The 17,099-nt window shown below is 43.6% G+C and overlaps 1 protein-coding gene across 2 annotated transcripts in view; it reads left to right on the forward strand.

The window, feature by feature from the left end:
* Positions 1-1,224: 1,224 nt before the first annotated feature.
* LOC139418279 (arf-GAP with coiled-coil, ANK repeat and PH domain-containing protein 2-like) overlaps positions 1,225-17,099 on the forward strand; it is a 71,782-nt gene continuing 55,907 nt past the window's right edge. Inside the window, exon 1 of one of the 2 annotated variants that reach the window (XM_071167663.1) lies at positions 1,225-1,610. In XM_071167663.1, the coding sequence (XP_071023764.1) occupies positions 1,558-1,610 (53 nt within the window). In that variant the 5' untranslated portion in view covers positions 1,225-1,557. The remainder of the gene's footprint in view (positions 1,611-17,099) is intronic. The other variant, XM_071167738.1, reaches the window with a different exon arrangement.

Below are 17,099 nucleotides of genomic sequence, written 5' to 3' on the forward strand. Positions count from 1 at the left end.
TGGGGCTCATTTGATTGAAAATAAGTTGCGTAATGTTTAGGTTGTTATGAATGACCTGATAGAAGTGGACACATGACATTTGGCCAATTGTTAAAACGACTACTATATGAGTGTTGTTCCGGTTGTCACAGAGAGAGAGGAATCATCATGGATATAAACCATCTTAGTATGAACATTGCCATTGAGGGCTTCCACCATTTTAAAGTAGTCAACTGGTTGGGGATTCCTATGAGTTGGGAGCGATCGGCCAATGAAGAAGAAAATGGCCAAATTTTGGCACTTTTATGGGCTCTTGAGTGGAGTGACGCTGCGGTCTATGGCACTGCATCTCAGTGCTAGAGGCGTCACTTGGTTCGATTCCAGCCTTTATCACAACCGGCGTCGTTAGGGTTTGCCCGGGGTAGGCCGTCATTGTAATTAAGAATTTGTTCTTAACTGACTTGCCTAGTTAAATAAAATAAAACAATTCCGCTCACCACTAAATATGGTGATGAGAGGCAGTCTAGTGGGAGAAGATGGAGCGAGATGGATGGAACATTTTTATTTCAATAGAGTTTTCTATTCCCAAAACTAGACTCTGTTACAAACAGAGTGGACTACGTTTTGTAGACTTTCAGCCTTTGTCAAAGTTTTTTTTTAATTACATTGTTTTGGAGTGCAAGAGCGAATTGATTTACTGCAGATGCGCTGCATCATAAAGTAGGCGTTCCATAACGGACAGCCAATAGAATCTCGCAAACTTGTGCTTGGCTCTGCCCACCTCCTTGCTTGTTCTGCCCACTATGACTAATTTGCTCCAATTGGACAACAGCCCCCCCCTCCCCCATCTTGGGTTAATTATAAACATCTTTGGCATTAACATGGGCAGGGCCATTTGAAGAGCGTCCACCATTTTAATTTAGTCGACTGGTTGGGACTTCCAATGTTATTGGCTGATCCCTCCTGGTTACCATGTTGGTGTCATGTCCAACCGGGTTATTAAGAGGGCTCAGCCAATCTTTAAGAGGACAATGTACTTCATTCAGTATGGTCTATACGGTCACAGACGCTACATTCGCACAGATACACAAAGAGGAGTCCTCTATTTATCTCTATGGGTACAGTTCCCGACTATACCACATGTCCAGCCTCCTAGTCCCTAAGAGAGCCTTCTCTTTGGATGGTTCAAGTATCACTCAAGTCGTTTTTTTCATGGATCAGGAAACTGTGGACACGATGATTCGTAGATACAGCAGCGGCTTGTAATTGTATGCGTTAAATGAAAAGCCTCATCCCACTTGGCTGCTATAACCTAGCTAGTGAAGCGTTATTTTCCTATTCAATTTAACAAACAAAAAAACAATATCCATTTAAAAAATATATCTATTTTATTTACGTAGTTATTTTACTTGTAATTTGTTTATGGTTGCATTGTCGGGAACCTATTATTTGTCAGCCAGTTTTGCCGACGTGTTGTGGATTGATTCCCAGCTCTTTAACGGGGTAGCCGAGTCCAAAACAAGGGACAGCTGTTTATAATCCTAGTGTTTTAATCCCTGTTTTTACTTGTTCAAGAAGATGAAGATAACGGTGGAATTCGAGGAATGTCTCAAAGACTCTCCGAGATTCAGGTAGACCAAATGTCCTTGCTACTTTTTGTTCCTCCTACATTTATCTGACAAGTTAGTCAAGTTTTAGCGAGCTAATATTACGGAGACGTTAGCTTGCTTCTTGTCAAAATAATAATAATTAGCTTTATTAGCTCAGGGGACTCAGCTCTTGTCCCCTTAGCTAGCTAAATTACCTAACCAGTTATCTGTGTATGTGAGACGGAATAACAACAAAATGTCAGTACAACGACTAGATTTATTTTATTCTGAAGAGGAATGGTAAGCTAGCGAAGTGATTGCTATTTTCACTGCCAGGGTCAACTCGGTTTACAGTGCTACCTGCATTGTAACCTCATCACAAGCACGTATTTTCTTTGGTTTGTTTGGTGGATGGGAGGTGGTCATATATTCTTATTACCAACATGAAAAATGAACATCTCCAGAGGTCTCAACTGGCAACCATAAAGTTGCAAGTTTATTGTTGCTCGTGATCCTACAGTAGTAACTAACATTACAGCTTGGTTCTAGGTTTTCAACAGTGCTGTCATTGACCTCCATTTACATTGTCTTCAATAATATTAGGCAGTTAATAGCTCCCAATGTAATGCCCTGTGCTTGCTTTGAAACTGTATAAGATGCGTCTGCCTCTCAAAGGTTTTCCACCTTATGTGGTTAAATGTTTTTGCTTTTTTGTTATCAAATTGTTATTTCATCCTATTCAGTAAAACGTGGTCTTCCCGAGCTTTGAGAAAGAGCCTCCACTTCCTCTCGGACTGCCCCCTTCTCCCTCCCTCTGCGCTGAACAACATCCTCTCTTACAAAATGACAAGCAGATGTTAGAAAGTTGTTGGCAGGAAACGTGGAAAGAGGCTTTACATTTTTTTTATTGTTTTTTATTGTTTTTGTTGAATGAAAACATTTCCTCAAGGATCAGCATGGGGGATGAACAAAAAAGCCTTACAATCAGCTGTGCTTGAAACGATGACTGGTACTCACTCTGGTTGGCACTGGTTGTGGCACCTGCGCTTTCGTTTTGGCTCCTTCACAAGACTCAAAATGCCTGCAATATCATAATATATGCCATTGAGCAGATGGATTTAGCCAGAGCACCTTAGGCATGCGTACATTTTTTTATTTATTTATTTTTAAACATATGGGTGGTGCTGGGAATTGAACCCACTATTTTGAGATTGCAAGTGTCATGCTCCACCAACTGAGCTACAGAGGACGTTGTCATATCACACATCCTAGTTTCCCTATCTGAATAATGTAAGAGGTGCTGCTCTGCTCTAGTGGACTGTCTGTGCCACTATTTAATTGTTTGTATTATCATATAAGGCAAATGTTTTTGCTCTTGATCGTGAGAAATAGCAGGGGTGTGCAAAAATCTTAGTCCAAAGGGTGTTACTGCCCCCCCCCCCTCCTCCCCTCCGTGCCTCCCCCCACGCTAAACAAGGTTGTCAGGTGCACAGTGTTTCCTCCGACACATTGGTGCGGCTGGCTTCTGGGTTGGATGCGCGCTGTGTTAAGAAGCAGTGCGGCTTGGTTGTGTTTTGGAGGACGCGTCTCTCCCGAGCCCGTACGGGAGTTGTAGCGATGAGACAAGATAGTAGCTACTAAAAAAACAATTGGATACCATGAAAAAGGGGTAAAAAATAAATAAAATAAAAAATATAACATGCTGTAAACCCTCATATGTCAGGAAATTGGTTCATCTGGGAGCTTTTGTCAGACAGCCATCAGTGCAGTCCACTGTGACAGGTAGACCTATGGACAGAGCCCAGGTTTCTACTGACCCCTGATCTGTGACAGGTAGACCAATGGACAGAGCCCAGGTTTCTACTGACCCCTGATCTGTGACAGGTAGACCTATGGACTGAGCCCAGGTTTCTACTGACCCCTGAACTGTGACAGGTAGACCTATGGACTGAGCCCAGGTTTCTACTGAACCCTGCACTGTGACAGGTAGACCAATGGACAGAGCCCAGGTTTCTACTGACCCCTGAACTGTGACAGGTAGACCAATGGACAGAGCCCAGGTTTCTACTGACCCCTGAACTGTGACAGGTAGACCAATGGACAGAGCCCAGGTTTCTACTGACCCCTGAACTGTGACAGGTAGACCAATGGACAGAGCCCAGGTTTCTACTGACCCCTGAACTGTGACAGGTAGACCAATGGACAGAGCCCAGGTTTCTACTGACCCCTGATCTGTGACAGGTAGACCTATGGACTGAGCCCAGGTTTCTACTGAACCCTGCACTGTGACAGGTAGACCTATGGACTGAGCCCAGGTTTCTACTGACCCCTGAACTGTGACAGGTAGACCTATGGACTGAGCCCAGGTTTCTACTGAACCCTGCACTGTGACAGGTAGACCTATGGACTGAGCCCAGGTTTCTACTGACCCCTGAACTGTGACAGGTAGACCAATGGACTGAGCCCAGGTTTCTACTGACCCCTGAACTGTGACAGGTAGACCAATGGACAGAGCCCAGGTTTCTACTGACCCCTGCACCGTGGGGGTCGTTGCTTCCAGTCACATGACCCTAACATGACCCTGGGGTTCGTTGTGGGTTAGAATTTGCCAAAGATCCTTAAACAACATACATTCTTTCCACTTTGACCACCATTGCTTCACTCTGTTTTCCATCGTGTTTGATTTGGCAGAGAAGAGGACAAAGGGAGAGCGGGCGAGTAATGGATGAAAACGGGGATGCAGACCAACAAAAAACTGTCTTTTGACATCTGTTTCCATTTGTGTGTGTGCACTTTCAACTCTGTGTCCAATGAATGTTTTATTTTATTCCCAAGTGGGTAGGCTACACCCCACATTACCACCTCTAAGGTCTCATTTTTAGATGTAGCCGAAGTTATCATGTTGCCCTGAAACCTGTTTTCAACAACTTCTCCGGGACTCGGATGCCAAAAGGCTGCTGATTCTGTTATACCTTATTTGCGATATGTTATAAGATTGCTGAAATAAATACTCTAGCTCACTTATCTACAGTCAAAGTTTTCAGTGACAGACAGGCTGAGACTATATGTCAGCTTTTGATGAACTTTGAACCAAATTTTAGGCTTTAAAGCGCTCCACGAAGGGAATGAGTGTCTACAAGTTTTCGCTCCACCCTTTTACTTGGTTAATTAAGCTCACTAATTAGTAAGGAACTCTCCTCACCTGGCTGTCTAGGGCTTAATTGAAAAGAAAAGCCAAAAACCTGCAGACACTCAGCCCGTTGTGGAATATATATATTTTTGTGACAGTTTGGTTTTGCACACTGTTGTTCGACACATTCATTTCAGCCTACAGTATATTCAGCATTTTGAGGAAGTTTGCTGTTTAATTTTGCAATTCTGCATTGTCCTTATGTTCTCTTTCCTCCTCACCCTGTGACATTCTTTGTAATTGAAAGTGATGCAGAAACCGAGCTCGGCTGAGTGCTGTTTACATGATGTCATAGGCCGCTCGATAGTGGTAGCAATTTGACCTGCCTCATTGACAAACCCACAGCTGACACCTCATCACTGACATTGATAATGCAGAGCAGAGGACGGCACCGGGATACATTCACCACAGTTCAAGAACGTTGATGGTGGGCCAGCCAGTCCCTGGGCTAACTTTAGTTAGCCTTTGAGTTTGTTCCTCACAGACGTCAAGTGGTGGTTGTACACTAACATCTTTGCTACCCTTCAGGTGAGCTCATTTGCACGCTCGATGTAGCCTCAGCCTAATCTACGATTCCCTCTGGATTTTACGGGATACCATTAGCAATGAACACACAGGACCTGTTTGCTTAACCGACTACTGAGCAGCTGTAACACTACTGGGTACAGGAGCTAATTCAATATTTATCGCTGTCTTTTTAAAATGGGTATGATCAAGGTTGAGGTTTGTGGTTATGACTGATTTTTGGGTACACCTTTAGACCTGGCCTACAGTTGAGCAGAGCACTTGAGATGATGTCTGTCAGCCGATTTACACTGCAACAGAGTAGTGGTATGGGGATCGTCAGAGTTATGGATGGAGTCAGAGGACTTGTGAAGCACTAGGTAACACACTGATTGTGGTTCTCCCTTGGACTGGCTCCCTAGTTACTGTAACTGAATGACACACCCAAACACACACATGCTTACTCATTGAGTCACTTAGCCTACACCATATGGGGCCATACTGTACTTTGCCTAAGATCCTTCATTTGAATATTACCAGATCTTGTTTGTTATTCCTTAGAGTTTGTGTGTAATGGTGGGTTCTTAACGCAGCGGACCCCCCCCCCCCCCCATCCAACATTCCCGTTCTCTAACAATTACAGGATATACGCCACAGCACAGGGGCTCGACCCCGGTCTTTAATTTTTCCGTCTAGAGTTACAGAGAAGTATGAAGTAGAAGTATCAATCGTTGGGACTGTCATCCTGTCCCTCTCAAGCCACACTTCCTGCTTGTCTCGTAGGATCCTACATGATATCGACGTCCTCAAAAGTTGTCAGGAAGAGGCTGTGAGACATGGCTTTTGATTTGGGAGGTGTTACGGGGATTACAATTCCTGGATTCCTTTCAATAAATTCCCTTGTTTTCCAGAAATCCTGGTTGGAGGATTCTGGATTTCCTGCTTATTCTCTCCTGATTCTAGGGTACACCAGGGAATTTATAGAAAGTTCCCATAAATTTGCAACCCAATAGTGTGACTAACCTGTTTTAAATACCTCACTCCTGCTCTTAAACCTACCACACAAACCCCTCTTGGCTCACAGCCAGCAAACCTCTAAGTAGCCAGAGGTTTACACAGGCAACGCTCAATGAGTAATTGGGAGGGAGTTCATTCACGTCTGTTTTTAGAATCGATACAGGTCAAAACCAGTGCTCCGCAACCTCTAGTATGGCCATTTGATTGTCTTTGTGGTGTGGGCTTGGGTGAGAAGGTTGGCTGAATGTAGGCTAAACGGACTCCCCACTACTCTCTGTCTTGACAAGCCTGTCCACACCCTCCCACTTGTAGCTCTGCATTGTGAAATGGTATAGCGGATTGTGTGTGTCAGCCTGGGCGACTTGAGTGGTTTGGCCTAAAAAGGGGTGCTATATTTATATGAGAGACTTGGTACAGATGAAGTTGGACTTACATATGTGCCCTGTTGATGTCAAAGCTCCCCCAAACACCGATCTAGGATCAGCTTTCTCTCCCCTGATAAACTGAATCTAAACTACAGCAGCCAAACCCAAAACATTCTTGGACCAGTGCCTTGAGTCTGCGTCTACCTCGTGGCCTAGACGGCCTCCTCTCTGTCGTTGCTGTGGTTTCCCCAGACCTGACTGAAATTAGTCTCCATGGACCTGTTTCAGCCTCCGTCATGCCACACACCAGCCTGAATCTCACTCGCACCCGAACTGCACGAAACACAGTTCCTCTGTCAATTTTTGAATTTTCATACCGCAATAAAGGGCTATTAACAATTGTTCTGTTGTCTGGCTTTTTCTGAGAGGGAAATCTGTATTCGCATACTTTCACACGGACTCAAATGAAGAGGTCAGTGAGTGTGCAGTGAGTGTGCAGGTCTTGCCGGTCAGACGTGGATTGTGAAATGGAAGTAGACCAGATGACTCCCTGTCTGCCTTTTTGGCAGCTAGCCGTCTTTATTATTAGACGGAGAGACGCAGATACCTGCATTTTGGCCAGGATCCCTGTGAGAGGAAGACGGGACACCTCTATCTCCTCCATAATGTTGCTTTTATCACAGCTCAGCGTGAGTTCTGGTGCTGCTCGGATGGAAGCTGGACTTACATTTTTTTGTAAATTTTTTAAAGCCATTATGAAAGGATGTGGTAATAACCAATGTATTATAACGATTTAAGATGTGTTGGCGCAAGATCCAATCATTCTGCTACTGTAGGAGCCTTTTATGAATGAACAATATTCTTCAAGTGAGCGTCCAATTTCATTATTCTGCATCGTCGCCAGTTTTCTTTGACTGCATCCTATTTAAAGTGTAGAGCTGCAGACCGGAGTACTGTGTATGGGACTTTACCAATGCCTTTTAATGTTTGGAAATGCTGTGAAAGTTTTCAGACCCCTTGATTTTTTTTTTTTCACAATTTATTCTAAAAAGGATTAAATAGTTTCCCCCCCCCCCCCCCCCTTATCAATCTACACACAATACCTCATGTCAAAGCAAAAACAGGTTTTTAGAAATGTCTGCAGATGTAGTACAAATAAGAAACTGAAATCACATTTCCGTAAGTATTCAGACCCTTTACTCAGTACTTGTTGAAGCAACGATGACGGCCTCGAGTCGCCTTGGGTATGACGCTACAAGCCTGGCACACCTGTATTTGTGGAGTTTCTCCCGCTCTTCTCTGCAGATCCTCTCAAGCTCTGTCATGTTGGATGGGGAGCGTCACTGCTCAGCTATTTTCAGGTCTCCCCAGAGATGTTAGATTGGGTTTAAGTCTGGGCTCTGTCTGGGCCACTAAAGAACACATTCTTATTTTCATGTCCATAACTGACTTGCCTTGTTAAATAAAGGTGAAATAAATACACTCAGAGACTTGTCCTGAAGCCACTCCTGCATTGTCTTGGCTGTGTGCTTAGTATTGTTGTCCTGTTGGAAGGTGAACCTTCGCCCCCAGTCGGAGTTCCTGAGCACTCTGGAGCAGGTTGTCATCAAGGATCTCTCTGAACTTTGCTCCGTTCATCTTTGCCTTGATGCTGACTAGTATGCCATTCCCTGCTGCTACAATGTGATTTTCTGGATTTTCTTCCCCCTCATTTTGTCTGTCATAGTTGAAGTGTACCTATGATGAACATTGCAGGCCTCTCATCTTTTTAAGTGGGAGAACTTGCACAATTGGTGGCTGACTAAATACTTTTTTGCCCCACTGTATCTACAACACAAAATCCATGTGTGTGTAGTGCATAATTTATTGTGTGTTTGTATGCATGTCTGCCTATGTTTGTGTGCTTCACATTCCCTGCTGTTCCATAAGGTGTATTTTTGTTTTAAAAAAAAATCTGATTCTACTGCTTGCATCTGTGGAATAGAGTTCCATAGTCATGGGTATATGTAGTACTGTGCACCTCCCATAGTCTGTTCTCGACTTGGACTGTGACGAGACCTCTTGTGGGGTATGCATGGGGTGTCCGAGCTGTGTGCCAGTAATTCAAACAGACAGCTCAGTGCATTCAACATGTCAAGACCTCTCACAAATACAGGTGGGGATGAAGTCAATCTCAGGCTGTAGGACCTGACTTGTTGATCGTGTTCAGAATGCAGAGCAATGCTTTATTATTGACAGACTTCTCCCCATTTTAGCTACTGTTGTATCAATATGTTTTGACCATGACAGTTTACAATCCAGGGTTACTACAAGCAGTCTAGTCTCCTCATCTTACTCAAATTCCACATTTTATTTTCTTTTTACTATTTTCTACGCTGTAGAATAATAGTGAAGACAAACTAAGAAATAAGACCTATGGGATCATGTAGCAACCCAAAAAGTTTTTAAACAAATCAAAATATATTTTAGATTATTCAAATTAGCCACCCTTTGCCTTGATTACAGCTTTGCACACTTGGCATTCTCTCAACCCCAGTTTCATGAAGTAGTCACATGGAATGCATTTCAATTAACTGGTGTGCCTTGTTAAAAGTTAATTTCTGGAATTTCATTCCTTCTTAATGCATTTAAGCCAACCAGTTGTGTTGTGACATGGTAGGGGTGGTATACAGAAGATGGTCCATAATATTTTCCTGAGAACCGCTCAACTCAGCAAAGAGAAACGACAGTCCATTACTTTAAGACATGAAGTTCAGTCGATGCAGACAGTGTCAAGAACTTTGAAAGTTTCTTCAAGTGCATTTGCAAAAACCATCAGTAACCTCTATTACAGAGGATAAGTTCATTAGAGTTAACTGCACCTCATATTGCAGCCTAAATAAATGCTTCACAGAGTTCAAGTAACAGACACATCTCAACATCAGCTTTTCAGAGGAGACTGTGTGAATCAGGCCTTCATGGTCAAATTGCTGCAAAGAAACCACTGCCAAAGGACACCAATAAGAAGAGACTTGCTTGGGCCAAGAAACATGAGCAATGGACATTAGACCAGTGGAAATCTGTCCTTTGGTCTGATGAGTCCAAATTTGAGATTTTTGGTTCCAACTGCTGTGTCTTTGTGAGATGCAGAGTAGGTGAATGGATGATCTCCGCTTGTGGTTCCCACCGTGAAGCATGGAGGAGGTGGTGTGATGGTGTGGGGGTGTTTTGCTGGTGACACTGTCAGTGATTTATTTAGAATTAAAGGCATACTTAACCAGCATGGCTGCATCAGATGACCTGGCAGCAACATTCGTGGTAGCGGCAGCAACATTAGTGGTAGTGGTAGCGCCAGCAACGTCGGTGGCAGCGGCGTTGGTGGTAGTGGTAGCGGCAGCAACTTAAGCGGCAGCCACGATAGCGGCAGCCACGATAGCGGCAGCCACATTAGCGGTAGCATTTGTGGTATTTAGCAGTACTGATAGCTGGGCCTGTTTTATTTATAGCTTTTGATGTGTCTGTGAATTCCTGGCCTAAAGCGCTGCCTTTGTCTCGGAACTTCCCTCATTAGTGTGACTCTTGCTCTCTGCTCATTATACAGACATACAATGGACTCGCTCCCAGGCTGTGACTGAGGCTACGTTCTAGATTTTGTTTGCCGGAAACACTCCTCAGCACTTTCACCAGTTCTCCCCTGAGGCAGAGTTTCATATTAAAAGAAAACATTCATTTTCTCTTGGCTATAGAGAGCAGGAAAGTGGGCCAATTCATTTAGATTTGGGTTTGATAGGAGTTATTGGGATTTTTCAAAGGAATTGAACAGAACTAGCCTCCATTAATTACCAGACTACGTAGCCCGAGTGCTACGTTATTCCCAGGGGGATTTGAAGTTGGGCCTAACCTTTTTTAAAATCTGTCCTTTAAAGTTGAATCAGGTTGGATATTGTTAGTTGAGTTAGTGTTGTCATCGCAATGTTACATTTGTTACATCTATACCCTAGTCATCGTCCATTGATATTTTCCAGGAGGCATAGTCATCCAGTTGAACCTTTTTATTATGAATGATAAATCAATGAAATGGCATTTGTCTGTGGCCACCCAGACACAGCCATTTTGATTTAACAGTGCTCTGTTATTGTGGAGAGCACAGGGATCATTTTAAGCGGTTGAATCCATTTGTTTATTTCATTTAGTCCCAATCTATTTTTTTTTTTTAAACTGAAGGGGGGGGGGGGATTATCCAATGCAAAGTAAGTGGTATTTTGTGCAGTTGGGGTGGAATCAACTGCTTCAGCAGCTAGAGTGTGCAGTCTACCATTATCGTCTTTGATGTGTCTATATTGCACATTGCAAGTTGTAATCAGTGGCAGCTCATATCAACCTAGAACTGCCCAGCGGAATTGTGAAACACAGGAATGTGGCCTATGGGTATGACTTGGCTTCTTGTCTGAAATATACTCTGTGGCTCGAGTCATAGCTCTTTTGGCTTCAGCCAGCTCCTGATTTAACAGTTCTCATTTGGACTGCTGTCAAGACTGAGGATGCGTGGTGTCTGTAAATAGGCTTTTACTACTCCCAATTGTTTGTTAGTTTCGGTGTAGGTGTGTTGATAAGTTGTTCAGCTCCATGTTATGCCAGAATGCAAACAACCATTTCTTTGACTCCATTCTGACAACTTAGTATTAAGGGAAAGCGTCTGTCTGCACATCTCCCATTCGCACAGACAAGGACAGACGGACGGAGTAGTCTTTAAGGGCTGAATTGGGATGATCTTTCGAAAAACATCTTCTCACTGCTCTAGGAGTGGACGGCAACATGTTTTCATCTTGTTATTCACACTCCGCTGCCAGATGCTGTGGCGGGACGTGGCAGTCATAGAAACAGCTGTAGGGGTTTTGGATGGGCTCTTCCGCCTGTTCTCTCCCCCCCCCCCCCCCCCCCGCTACACTGTCTTCATTTGATTACGCCGGATGTACCATTCAACCCCAATGACATCACATCAAACCCAAAGGGGATCATTCCAACTTTCCCAATCGCCACTACCACGCGCTTATTCAGACTCGCTGATCCCTATCGGTGGCCCGTTATCCCGATGAGGAACGACGCTAGGGATGTTTGGAGGAAAGGAGATAAGCTTTCACTGCAGTATGTGTTTGCAGTGCGGAGGAATATCCCAGACTAACTCTGCACTCATTAATTTACAGTGTATTCAGAAAGTATTTAGACCCCTTGACTTTCTCCACATTTTGTTACATTATATTTTGTTTTCATCAATCTACACACAATACCCCGTAATAACAGTGAAAACAGGTTTTTAGACATGCATACACACTTTTAGAAATTTGTAAACATTTATGTATGCATTGCATATGCAGGTACGTCAATTAATTTTCATACTTTTGCTAAAAATGTCAAATCCCATTTTTGCTTGGTCATTATGGGGTATTGTTTGTAGATTGAGAGGGGGAAAAACAATTTTAATCCATTTTAGAATAAGGCTCTATTGTTACAAAATGTGGAAAAAGTTGAGGGGTCTGAATACCTTATGAACGCACTGTACTTTATGAATGCTCTGTATTTGGCACTGTTTGTGCCAAATTAAATAGTATAGGCCTACATAATTGATATTTAGGAGTGAGGGGGATCAATACAGTTACATATGATTATTGAGCTAGTTTGCTGTACCTGCACCAAAACGCCGGTATTTGTTCTTTCATAACAAAGCCCATTTGTTATCAGCCCTTCTATTTCCATGACTGAGCAACTCGTTTTCTTATGTTCTCTTCCCTCTGCAGCGATATATGGTGAGCAATATGTTTTGGAACATCGAATCGCAATAAAATCACTATAGAATCACTATACCTATCCTATTGATACCTAAGTATCGTGATCGTATCATAGGTCCCTGGCAATTCCCAGCCCTAATATTTAGCTGGATTGCAGAATGTCTGGGTTACGTATTTTATTGATTTAGCAGGACAGATGCAAGTATATCGTGGGAGACGGACATGGAGGGGGAGGGTACAGAAAGTCGTTAAGGGCACAGCTTATTCAAAGAGCTATGCCTGTACTGTATCAGTCTTCCATTCTACTCTCTGATCAAATGTAAATATGACGAGGAAACAGTGCTAACATCAAAAGCCAATGTGCCAGAAGGTTTTATTAGTGTTCATTGGTAAGGGTCTCAAATACTTTTCACTAACCGGTCCTATATATGTTCACATAAGGGCTCAAAGTTCTCAGTCGAATTGAGATTCTGAAGCAGTGATCACCAATTGGTCAGTCTCCAAGGCATTCCTAGTCGATTGCCAAACATTTCTGAAAAAAACAAAACAAAGATCAGCCTTGCGTTCTTATTTTTTTTAACATTTAAATGATTAGTCTCGTTCTGTTGGTGGTAGGTGCTTCCGTGTTTCTTTGACCATGTTGCTATGTGCATAATAGCAAAGTTACGAGAGAGAGAGAGTGAGTGTGCTTAATTAGGTCTATAATCAACAGCCTAACTGTTAACAGATTTTTACTTTGTCAGCTTGCAATCTTTTTGGTTACTAGTCCAACGCTCTAACAACTAGGCTACCTGCCGCCCCTGGCAGAGAGTAGCAGTAGTGTAAAAGAGGGGTTGGCGGGTGGGACACAATGCAGATAGCCCGGTTAGCCAATGTGCGGGAGCTCTGGATGGTCGGCCCAATTGAGGTAGTATGTACAGTTAGTGACTATGCATATATGATAAACAGAGAGTAGCAGCAGTGTAAAAAGAGGGGTTGGGTTGGGGGGTGGCACACAACACAAATAGTCTGGGTAGCCATTTGATCACCTGTTCAGGAGTCTTAAGGCTTGGGGGTAAAAACTGTTGAGAAGCCTTTTTGTCCTTAGACTTGGCACTCTGGTACCGCTTGCCATGCGGTAGTAGAGAGAACAGTCTGTGACTGGGGTCTTTGATAATGTTTAGGGCCTTCCTCTGACACTGCCTGGTGTAGAGGTCCTGGATGGCAGGCAGCTTAGCCCCAGTGATGTACTGGGCCGTCAGCACTACCCTCTGTAGTGCCTTGCGGTTGGAGGCCGAGCAATTGCCGTACCAGGCAGTGATGCAACCATTCAGGATGCTCTCGATGTTGCAGCTGTAGAACCTTTTGAGGATCTAGGTTTCCTGAGGGGGAAAGGCTTTGTCGTGCCCTCTTCACGACTGTCTTCACGACTGTGTGTTTGGACCATTCTAGTTTGTTGATGTGATCACCAAGGAACTTGAATCTCTCAACCTGCTCCACTACAGCCCCGTCGATGAGAATGGGGGCTGGCTCGGTGCTCGTTTTCCTGTAGTCCACAATCATCTCCTTAGTCTTGGCTACATTGAGGGGATAGATTGTTATTCTGACCTCCTCCCTATAGGCTGTCTCGTCGTTGTCAGTGATCAGGCCTACCACTGTTGTGTCGTCTGCAAACTTAATGATGGTGTTGGAGTCGTGCCTGGCCATGCAGTCGTGGGAACAGTGTGTACTGGAGGGGACTGAGCATGCACCCCTGGGGGGCTCCAGTGTTGAGGATCAGCACCTACCCTCACCACCTGGGGGCGGCCTGTCAGGAAGTTCAGGATCCAGTTGAAGAGAAGTGTTTAGTCCCAGGATTCTTAGCTTAGTGATGAGCTTTGAAGGTACTATATAGTGTTGAACGCTGAGCTGTAGTCAATGAAGAGCATTCTCACATAAGTGTTCCTTTTGTCCAGGTGGGAAAGGGCAGTGTGGAGTGCAATAGAGATTGCGTTATCTGTGGATCTGTTTAGGCGATATGCAAATTGGAGTGGGTCCAGGGTTTCTGGGATAATGTTGTTGATGTGAGCCATTACCAGCCTTTCAAAGCACTTCATGGCTACGGATGTGAGTGCTACGGGTCTGTTGTCATTTAGGCAGGTTGCCTTTGTCTTCTTGGGCACAGAGACTATGGTGGTCTGCTTGAAACATGTTGGTATTACAGACTCAATCATGGACATGTTGAAAATATCAGTGAAGACATCTGCCAGTTGGTCAGCACATGCCCAGTGCACACGTCCTGGTAATCCATCTGGCCCCGCAGCTTTGTGAATGTTGACCTGTTTAAAGGTCTTATTCATGTCGGCTACGGAGAGCGTGATCACACAGTCGTCCGGAACAGCTGATGCTCTCATGCATGCCTCAGTGTTGCTTGCCTCGAAGCGAGCGTATACATGATTTAGCTCGTCTGGTAGGCTTGTGTCACTGGGCATCTCGCGACTGTGCTTCCCTTTGTAGTCTGTAATAGTTTGCAAGCCCTGCCACATAAGACGAGCGTCGTAGCCGGTGTAGTACAATTCAATCTTATCCCTGTATTGACGCTTTGCCTGTTTGATGGTTCGTCGCAGGGCATAGCAGGATTTCTTGTAAGCTTCCGGCTTGGAGTCCCGCATCTGTAATCCATGGCTTCTGGTTGGGGTATGTACGTACAGTCACTGTAGGGACGAAGTCCTCGATGCACTTGATAAAGCCAGTGACTGATGTGGTGTACTCCTCAATGCCATCGGAAGAATCCCGGAACATGTTCCAGTCTGTGATAGCAAAACAGCCCTGGTTTTAGAAATCATCCATATAGAAACAAGACAGATCCTGCTTGTGATTCAGTGAACCAACCACTCAACCACATGGATAAACGATTTCACAAATTCTGCAGTTTTTTTCATCTTTGCTGTAATAAAGGTTTGACTTTTTCTTCTTCTTCTTCTTTAGAACATCCTCTCCGCTCTAACCACTAGGCTACCCTGCCGACCCACTAGGCTACCCTGTTGCTGCAGCAGGGAGGCGAGAGCGACAATACTTACTTATATAATTTTACTGTTTACACTGTTCTAAATTGTCAGAAAATAATAACCTACTTTCCTTGATCTCCTTATTGTTATTACCATTGTTATTGTAATCATCATTATAATAAGTAATATCGTCATTACTAGGCTTTGTATAGTAGTCTTGTACAACCACTATTGAGCTGTATGCCTAAGACTGCATCCTGTTTAGTCTTACCGTAGCTAACTTATATCTGTGTGTTTCAATGCTTTATTATAGGTTACTGAATCATCCATTCGTTCATCATCACAAGTCATTCATGATTTGTAATGCAATCAAGCATTTTAGTTATAAAATAAAACATCAAAGCAACCATTGAATATTTAGCGTAAAACAATAAATAAACCGTTCCGTGTCGAATGCATGAGACTGTTTTTAGCATTTTCTGTAATAAAGGCTTTACCGAAAAATTAATTCCAGCCGACTCTGGTACGCTTATAATTTTATTTTTTACATTGTTCCAAACGGTCAGAGTAATTACATTGTAATCTAACAGCACACAGCACTTGCTCCTTAACTTATTTTTCTTTATCTCCAGTATTTTCCACAACTAGTCAAATTTATTCCACACATCTGACTTTCCCTTTACCTCCTGAGCAACCAAACATTCCCCCGTTTTTCGAATTTATTTGTCACGTCGTCTGCATCCGTTACGGTATGCTGCTATAGGGCAGGAGAGCAAGGGTTGAGGGAGAGCAAGGGTTGAGGGGAAATAGGGAATGTTTTTCCTAAACAAATTAGGGATTTCAGTTATAGAACCTTTTCAGTCAAATGCCTGTAATTATTTTGGAGGGTCATTAACACGGACAGCGTGATTAACACTTTTTTAATTTTTAATTGTACCTTTATTTAACTAGGCAAGTCAGTTAAGAACAAATTCTTATTTTCAATGACGGCCTAGGAACAGTGGGTTAACTGCCTGTTCAGGGGCAGATTTGTACCTTGTCAGCTCGGGGATTTGAACTTGCAACCTTCCGGTTCCTAGTCCAACGCTCTAACCACTAGGCTACCCTGCCGACCCACTAGGCTACCCTGTTGCTGCAGCAGGGAGGCGAGAGCGACAACGAATGCTAGTCACGCTTGCTGTTTTTTTTTTTTAACACAGCGTAGCAAGTCTGATCCCGTTTGCTCAATCAAATCAATTGCGGTCGGACACCCTCTAGTCATTTGTGTGTGTATTTTTTTTAAAACAGTGCGCTTAACATCCGACAAGCTCAGTGCATGTAGTTGGTTAAAACACATAGGATGTGTCTATGGGGAAATCAATTGGTCGAAAGAACAGACGACTCTCGGTAGATTAAGATGTTGCTGTTGGACAGCCCTACTTTCTGTTCAATATTTTTTTTTTATAAGTCATAAAATGCATGTTCTCCTACTTCCACTCACGCTACAACCAGCACTGCAGCTGTAATGAATGACTACAAAGGTTTATCGATAAGCTTGCTTGGTTATTAGCGGCTTGCTTTTTATCAAAGAATATGTCACTTTCTCTGGTCGTAGGAGTAACATGATTTTGTGCATGAGGCAGAATTAATGTGGTGCGACTTGAGTTTTTCCATCAGCTGGAAGACGGTGTTACTTTTGTGTCGGCAGAGGAACTAGAGAGCGGAGTGAGTTTTGAGAGGTGGAC

This window comes from Oncorhynchus clarkii, chromosome 1 (genome assembly GCF_045791955.1).
Source record: "Oncorhynchus clarkii lewisi isolate Uvic-CL-2024 chromosome 1, UVic_Ocla_1.0, whole genome shotgun sequence".
Lineage (NCBI taxonomy): Eukaryota > Metazoa > Chordata > Actinopteri > Salmoniformes > Salmonidae > Oncorhynchus > Oncorhynchus clarkii.